This window comes from Mytilus trossulus, chromosome 3 (genome assembly GCF_036588685.1).
Source record: "Mytilus trossulus isolate FHL-02 chromosome 3, PNRI_Mtr1.1.1.hap1, whole genome shotgun sequence".
Lineage (NCBI taxonomy): Eukaryota > Metazoa > Mollusca > Bivalvia > Mytilida > Mytilidae > Mytilus > Mytilus trossulus.
Window position 1 is genome coordinate 86,258,460 of NC_086375.1, and position 9,393 is coordinate 86,267,852.

At 31.0% G+C, this 9,393-nt stretch overlaps 1 protein-coding gene across 1 annotated transcript; it reads right to left on the minus strand.

The window, feature by feature from the left end:
- Positions 1–1,466: 1,466 nt before the first annotated feature.
- LOC134712715 (zinc finger protein 511-like) lies at positions 1,467–9,331 on the minus strand. The gene is made up of 7 exons (XM_063574536.1): positions 9,243–9,331; positions 5,939–6,421; positions 5,452–5,511; positions 4,761–4,902; positions 4,020–4,147; positions 2,967–3,230; positions 1,467–2,390 (listed from the first exon to the last, which is right to left on the minus strand). Exons 2-7 carry the CDS (start codon positions 6,082–6,084, stop codon positions 2,210–2,212), a joined length of 921 nt encoding a protein of 306 aa, XP_063430606.1. The 5' UTR covers positions 6,085–6,421; positions 9,243–9,331; the 3' UTR covers positions 1,467–2,209.
- Positions 9,332–9,393: the final 62 nt, after the last annotated feature.

The following is a 9,393-nucleotide window of genomic DNA, read 5'->3' on the forward strand; positions in this document are numbered from 1 at the left end:
TTCCATTCGTTTGAAGTGTATGAACTTTTGATCTTGCCATTGGTAAGGCCTTTCTGTTTTGAATTTTCCTTGAAAGTGGAGTTCTGTATTTTTGTTAGTTTACATTTTAATTTAAACAATAGAGGAAAGAGTTTTTTTCTGATTGAATGCTAGTGTTCCTTTTCAATTTCTGCGGATCTCTCATATTCTTTTTTTACTTAAAACTTAAACCTAGGTTGAACTCGTGTGCTCCAGTAGCATCAGTTGTGTTGCTCATGCAATCACTCGTATGAGTATATATTGCATTATGTAATGGCACAATCGAGAAAAGAAGGCTGGATTGATTAAGAAGTGGAACATATTTGTAGAGATATTCCATAACATTCAACCAAACACAATGGCGTTAGTAAAAGTTTTAATGGACATACTTCAATTTTAGCACTTGTAACCATAAATGCAATAGCTAAATGTAATAGCATAGATGCAGTGAACATTGTCACTGAACCCAGAATTATTCGCAAGAAGGACTTCTTCTATATTGCGCTAACTGAAATAAAGGATAATGTCAGGTTCTTTTTATTTTATTGAAAGTTATATTAAAGTCTCTGGAAAGAGAAATTAGTTAGCAAGCAGAGGGCAACTATTGGTTGTCTTAGGAATACTGATTGTATCAACCAAAAAAATGTTATAAATACATTCTCCAACATTATACGTTTTCCAGCCTATTGTTGTGTCAGTTTAAGAAAACATTTTGATTGAATGAGTGTTTTTTTTTTAATAAATTATCATTTTCAAGAATGTTACCTACCAAATTAGACTTGTTATCAGGCTTTTACTAACATATGCAACACTACAGGTGCTGCATGTGCAGGGGGATCTGCTCATCTTTCTAGAGTCGAGTTGAGATCACTACCACTTTTTAGTTGGTGTGTTGCCCAGTCTTTAGTTTTCTATGTTGTGTGCTATTGATAGTCTGTTGGTCTTTTTTGAGCCATGAATTTCTCAGTTTATTTTCAACTATCTCACATGTGAGAAGATCTTTGATGGGAATAAATCATACAAATCATTTTAATTTTTTAGTCTTTCCATCTTATTCATACCAACCCTAGTACCTTCAGTACATCTGAATACCAGATGTAATAGCTGATAATATATATATATTAATAATTTGGAGAAGTTTTTTGAGGCATTTGGGATACCAAGAAATATAACTTTAGGAGTAATGTTTACAAGTGAAGTGTCAACATCCTTATTTTCTATTAAGGAGTTATCATAATGTGATTAATAAACACAAACGATATTGTGTGTAGCTTTGTCTGTGGGACATGTGTGTCATGGAGTTAGTGTTTTGCAACTTTTTTTGTGTCTTTAATGATAAATATAACAAGAGTGTTAATAGACCCTTTTTATACCATCAAAGTGTTAGCCAACTCAGAGAAAGTATCTATTTTTGTCAATTGTCTGGCATTAATCAACAAATCAAATAAGAAAATATATGACAGGTTTATTCCTTTGTTTTTCTTGGTAACAAATTTAAATATGAATGTACATATATTCAGCATGAAAATTAGCCTTAGATAAAAGTGGCTTTGTGCAACAAACATACCTACAATATATAACAAAAGCTAATAAAACAAATATGGATATTTAGATACGAGTTTCAGACAGCAAACAAATAATATAAAAAATAAGAACATGTGGTATGATTGACCAATTAGACTAATATCCACCAGACACCAATTAAAATTTATGTTACTTAACGTTTGTAGGGACCCCATGAATGCCTACTCATTATTGGAAAAAGTCAGTCAATCAGTGCAAAGTAATATTCAAAATTAAATAATTATTTTAGTTGTGCTCAAAAATCAGATCTGCAGACATTACATCAAAATTATTAAGAGTCTGGACAAATATAAATTTTATAAAATACTTCATCCGTGCGTCTGTCCATCTGTCTGTTAAAGCTTTTGGTCAGGTAGTTTTTGGTGAAGTTGACGTCCAATCAACTTGAAAATTAGTACACATGTTCCCTATGATATGATCTTTCTAATGTTAATGCCAAATTAGATTTTTTTCAATTTTCTTTGTGCTTTGTTTTCCAAAAATCAATATGTGGATGAATAGAAGAATAAATGTATGGACAAGGGTATAGTAATGCCATTCAAGACAAAGACATATCAATCATGGTTCAGTTAAATTTTTATTAATCCTCTTAAAGGTTACAGGTATTCTATGTTGTGTTTAAAGCATCATTCAGATCATTCATATCTATGTTTTCAATGTCCATTTCTGTGTTTTTATTTTCTGGTAATTGGTTGTGCCAATGTTTCACTTTACTTCCACGACCTCGTCCTCTTGACCGCTGAAATCCTTTAGATACACCATGTCCAAATGAAAAATTCTGAGGTACTCTGAAAAAAATAATTGATAGAGTAAGATGGAGCAATGTGCTGATATAATGTGTTAACCCTCATCTATTACATTTTGTGCTGACATTCTTGAAGCTTTAGTAAAATTGAAAAATAAAGGCCAAAACATCCTTACTGACTTTACAAAATGGTTGGATGTAGGCTACCATAATATCATGTTACAATCATAGGATATCTATTTGACATATTTTATGAACGCCTCTTTAGTGTTGAAGATTGTATGTTGACCTCTAAATGTCTATTAGTTATTTGTATCATTAGCTTTCTATCTCATTGATGCAAAATCCACATCTTTGTTTCTTCATCCCGCTGTATTTGTTTGCTCTTGTCCTAATATAAATTTTATATTGAAAGGGTTAGTTTTTAAAACTCTTTTTTCTCAGTATAAGAATCAAGATGAGATTAACATTCCTCATTTGAAACGAGATACCCTAAATTAAAAGCAATGTGAATGCAGTATTCCCTAAAGCAGCAATAATTCAACTAGCATTTGTGTTGATTGCAAAACAGTCCAAATAACAAATGACCACATTAATTTTTGAATTAACAGTACACTACCTATAGCTGAACTTGAGTTTCGGTCTGTTCTCTTTGTCAACTTCTGTTTCCATAGACACAGATTCTGACAAGGTTCCTGGAAGACTCCTATCTTGCAGTTTTAGCCCAAGGTCATTACTGCTATCCCTTTCTGTTTCCATAGAGGTTGATTCTGTTGATGTTCCACATGGAATTTTATCTAGTGATTCCTGTTTGTTATCTTTGCTGGTATTTACTGGTGTTTCCATGGTTATGGATGCTTTGCCTTTTTTGTTTGTGTTTGAACTACAAAAAAAAAGAAAATAGAGTTTTAATGTTTTGTTTTCATGTTTATTGTCTAAAAACATTTTAAAAGAAAGTTTGTTGATTCCAAGAACTTACAAGATCATCTTAATAAGAAAAGAGTAAGGGAAAAAAAAAGTTTGTGGAGATTACCAGGTTGCCTGCAGGAACAATAAACTTTGCAATAAGACTATGAGTGGTGCACATCACATGCAAGGCAAAACGTCCACCACTATCAAGATTAAAGAAGTAAATAATCTAAAGTTATTATCAGAGGATTAACATTTTGAGCTTATGTTCAGTTACTGTGAGCATAACATTGATACAACATTATTCCCCATAAAATTAGTAACTGTATTTTTGTTGACCATTGGTTTTTTTTATTCAGGAGATTGAAAATGTTCTGACCTAACTGAGATAGCAAACAGTAAAGCCTGAGTTTTGTCAACTTAAAAAAATATGAAACCTAATTTTAACAATATTTATGTGTCACTTGTTTTAAATTTGCACATCAGTTATCTGTGTTGGGTTGTGTGTAGGCAACATGCTGAAAATTTTTGAAAAGTCCTTTTTGTCCACAACTGGAGAAAGATTTTGATGACGGTTTTCTTTAAAGTAAAATCATAATATGGAACAACAATATGAAAATGAAAAACACAACAGGATTGATATTTAGTCTTGCCTTCACATCTTCTCGTTTGATTATTCCATACAAGAAGCAAGTTTTGCAAGGTAGATCCACTTGAATAAAGGATGTGGGTCAAAGTTCAGAACCTAAGTATTTGGTTTTACCTTTTATTTGATGTCTTCTCTCTGTCAAACCTGAAGTTGCTTGGATACTTATGAACCTTTATCATGTGATTTTTTCTTTGTTTTCGATTAGCTAACTTCATACTGCATGTAGGAATAAGACACTGAAACTATAATTAAAGATGGTTTAAAAGATTATATACCTATAAGATTAATGACTTTTTGTAGTCTTGTTTTCACAATTTTTCATTAAACTATTCCTTCAACAAAGGTTCAAACAAACAGTAATACATATCAAACTTTCAGTAATATGAATATGTTTTGTACAGTAAATAATCATAAAGTCTTAATATGCAGACTCCTATATCTGTCCCAAAATCTCCTTGAAATGAGTAATTTCTGTATAGTAAAACCAGTAGGGACAAGTAAACAAAACTTCTGGTGAGGTAGATTTTGGTACAAGATTTGCTCTTAGATAAGTAAAGAGTTCAGATTTTTTTTATATCCTTACTCAAAGCAATTGAGGAATATCATATCATATTGATGTAGATTGTATTACCATTTACATTATGAACTGGCTATGATCTCTTGTTAAAAGACTTGTATTGTAAAGATGGATTTTTTTCTTTAGTGAAAGGCTATTCAGTGAATTCAAATATTTCTCTTTAAAGACATTCTTTAAATTTATAAATAAGTTTTAATGGATTAATTTATAATTGATTTTTTATGCACATCTCTTGAGAGGTATCAGAAATGTCATTATGCTTACGAACTGTAGCTTACCATGTGTTGTTTTTCTGCCATTAATTCAAACATTGAATCGTGCCATTCTAACAGATGAATATCTAACAGGTGACTGGATGGATAAAACCTTCTACAGATACTGCAAACGTTTCTATGGATACTGTTGTAATGGGATTCATATCTGAAATAAATTCTCATTCATCATGTTCATTTCAGAAACAATCGGTTTCTTTGTTTTTAGTTTTTCAATGAAAGTAATATTTCTTCAAGATAAATTTCAGCAAATAAATACCCATTGTATTATCATAAACCATATTAAGACCACTGGACGTTAAGTAACCAACAATCAATCAATAGTAAGAAATATAAATACATGTACAAATTAGGTCCCAAATTTAATTAGGTTAATAGCTGATGCAAAAAGTCCTGATTTTTTCTGTTTCCTATCATTGATATTTCTTTTCACATAAACCTGCATTTATTTACTAAACTGTATATTGCTTCTTTTTAAAGAGAAATACAAATGAATACATTGGGATGTTGTGCAACAAAATAAGAGCTGTCACTAAATTGTTCTATCATAAAAAGTATTGTGTTAAAGCTATTGTGATGTATGCAACAACTGGTTGTGTCTATGTATATATGATTGCCTTGATTCTTTTGTCCCTTGGCATCTGTGTTACAGAGAACTACTCACAAGGTTGTTTATTTGTTGTTATTTTATACTTACTCAGCTAAGGACTGGAAGGATTTGTCACATGTCCCTACACCACAGTTAAATGTTGGTTTCCTAGAAATTATACACTATTTATGTAACATGTTTTGATCTGCTCAGTACTTAAGATTTACTATAAGTTAAATTAATTTCATTAGTTATTTCCAAAGTAAAAACAGTTCTTTTCATGTTTTATAAAGCCTTTAACTTGAACGTGTGTTATATGACATCTGTATAACTTTTAAGTACATGACATGAAATCTTTATTGTACATGTGCACAATGCATTTATCTTATAATTAAAAGAAAACAATATATATGTGCAATGTCAAAATCAGATAAGTCATGTCAGCTTATATCATGTGTATTTGGCAAATAGATTTAAGTTGTTTATTTTCCACTATCTGATTTTCAATTCATTTTTATCAATTTCATCCCCAGCAAACAAAAAATAAACAAAATATCATAAGAATCTTTTAAAGTATTGGACTATTTTCAGTTACCTTTCCAGTAAATCATCCACATCCTCTTTGTAAGTAACATGTTTTGTTGCTAAGCAACAAATAATATTTCCCTCTTCAAAAAGTGGACTGTTGATTTTCATTAATCTTTTGGATGTAATCCAGCTCCAGGATAGTTTTGTTTTCATTTTTATTGTTCTTATGGATAAAAAATATCCAATTGCATATTATATATAAAAAAAAAGATAAAGAAAAAAGAAATGACAAATTTGAGAAATATTCTTTTCAGCAGAGTTATTTTTCAGCTAATGGAAAAGAAAGTCTATCCATGATATCATCAATTTTATCTTGTAATGTTTCTAAAATGTCTGATGAGATGAATAGGCAGTTTTCACCAAGATCTTGGATGACGAATTTGCGACCAAATGCTTCTGTGTCGTCAAGATGAAGAAGAAACTGTTTCATAGCTGGATCACATTCTACAAGGATTCCTTTAGTTACATTCACCATTGTATCACCATATCACTGAAACATAATGTTAAATAAAGTTTTAGTATTTATGCGTTAAAGAAGGATTCCTTTCCAAGGATATTTAATTAACTGTGCATTTGTATTCAGATATCGCAGATCAAATTTATTCGTTCATTGTGTAATCATACGTTTTTTGATTGAGTTAAGTCTGCCAATTGATATTTTATCGTATGTTTTTCTATGTTGTGATGTTATGCTAATGTTTCAGAAAAAGGGAGAAGGTTTGGATCCATTAAAACGTTTAATCCCGCTGCAAATGTTTGCACCTGTCCTAAGTCAGGAATCTGATGTACAGTAGTTGTCGTTTGTTTATGTAATATATACGTGTTTCTCGTTTATCGTTTTGTTTATATAGATTAGACCGTTGGTTTTCCCGTTTGAATGGTTTTACACTAGTAATTTTGGGGCCCTTTATAGCTTGTTGTTCGGTGTGAGCCAAGGCTCCGTGTTTAAGGCCGTACTTTAACCTATAGTGGTTTACTTTTTAAATTGTTATTTGGATGGAGAGTTGTCTCATTGGCACTCACACCACATCTTCCTATATCTCTTTAGTTACATTCACCATTGTATTACCATATCACTGAAACATCATGTTAAATAAAGTTTTAGTATTTATGCGTTAAAATGAAAACCACTTTGATTCTAAAATTAATGTCAGATCTAAAGAATTGGAAGGTTGATATAACAGCTTTGGCTTGGCCCTGACACTGAACACCTCCATACGGTTCCATTGTTTATATGACATGTATGACATCATGGACATATATTATCTTTGAGTGTTCCCTTTTATTCATGCCAGCTATTTGTAGCTTGTGAAATAGTTTGTCATGTGGCAAAGTTTCAAATGCCTTTGAAAGTCCAGAATTATAATTACAATGTAGTGAATGTACATGTTTAAAAATGTAAATCTGTTTTAGTGTTTAGTTTCCTTGGTTATACACGTCATACACTTTCAAATACAAATTTCAATAAGTTTTGACTGTTTAAAATATATATTTCTTATTTGATTTGTTTAACATAATTGTGTTACTGTGAGGCTTTTAATATGGTTTTATGTGGAATTTGGGTTTGCTCATTGTTGAAGGCTGTATGGTGACCTATAGTACAAATTTTTACATAATTATGTAAGTTTTTATCAAAAATATGGTAATTTTATAGATGAATTTTACAATACATAAAATAGTCATGATAGTCCTAAATATCAATCTCCTACAATTATGGAAAACAATGTTAATTTCATTGGTGGTTCTTTTGAATACACCTTATCGCTTTTTATCCCCCATTACTGCATACCACACAGGTTCCAGTAAAATATCTGACTCCACAATGGAAAATTGATTGTTCAATTTGTTGTACAAAGTACAACATCAATAGTTCTAACAGGCAGGACATACAATGTATTCTTAGGTCAGCAGGGAATAGTGATAAGGTATATAAAGAATGACAGCTACATGTATATGTATGTCTTGATACTGTATATAATACATTTACATTGGAAACCCTGGTGTCTGCAAGAAAATGATTACCTGCATTATCTAATTTTGTCATATAAATGAACTGAATTATATTTCATAATATAAGATTTTTTCTTATTTAAAATAAGATTTATTCCAATTACTGCAGAAATCCACAAAAGATAGTTAAGTCTCTTACTTTCGATTGCTATGAGTGATAACATGTCTATCAGAGAAATAGCTCGTAGACAACATATAAGTGGAAAACCAACTAGCTTCTTTGTTAAAATACAAGACGTACTCACTATGTACCAATTACCTTCATTCAGTGAAATAATGAACGGCCATTTCAATAAACTAGATTGAAAAAAATTTGTCAAAACATCAATCAATTCATATTGGACTAAAATTAAGAGTGGACTGCAATTTAAAAACAACTTTGAATAAACTTGCATTTGACATTATGGAAATAGGAAAAACACATAATGGAATACCATTACTAACTTAGAAGAAGAAGAAGAAGAAGGCATTTTAAAGCCAAATCACTGGTCTTGAAAGAACTGTCAAAACTGGGGGTTCTCCTGACTAAGACGTCACAGAAAAAAATGAATAAAATAGCCATGCAAGATGTCATAATTGAAAAATGTATTTAATGATCATACGTTTTTTTATTGAGTTAAGTCTGCCAATTGATATTTTATCGTATGTTTTTCTATGTTGTGATGTTATGCTATTGTTTCAGAAAAAGGGAGAAGGTTTGGATCCATTAAAATGTTTAATCCCGCTGCAAATGTTTGCACCTGTCCTAAGTCAGGAATCTGATGTACAGTAGTTGTCGTTTGTTTATGTAATATATATGTGTTTCTCGTTTCTCGTTTTGTTTATATAGATTAGACCGTTGGTTTTCCCGTTTGAATGGTTTTACACTAGTAATTTTGGGGCCCTTTATAGCTTGTTGTTCGGTGTGAGCCAAGGCTCCGTGTTGAAAGCCGTACTTTAACCAATAGTGGTTTACTTTTTAAATTGTTATTTGGATGGAGAGTTGTCTCATTTGCACTCACACCACATCTTCCTATATCTATTTAAATATTTAATTTTAGACTACTATGGCCTACATTAGTCCAAATAATTATGACGTCTGGCAAGGCTATTTTAATTTTTTTCTGGGACGCCTTCCTACAATAATAATAAAATAGCCGTCCCAGACGTCATAATTATTTGGACTAGGCCTACATATGCTCTTTTGGCTGTTGTGAGTCCTATAATTAGGAAAAATAAAATACTCTATTCTATTCTACCATACATTACAATACAATACATATATAATTGTCTAAAGAGCTTTACTGTTTGTTGAAACTTACACACTTGCTATTCAGATTAACTATTTTTTTTGTCTTCTGTGAGCCAAGCAAGTTGAAATTATAAATACTAAACCGATGACGGAAAAGGTATGTCAATATGCGTATACGAAAACAAAATCATTTAATTCGATCTTTTCGTATTAAATACAAG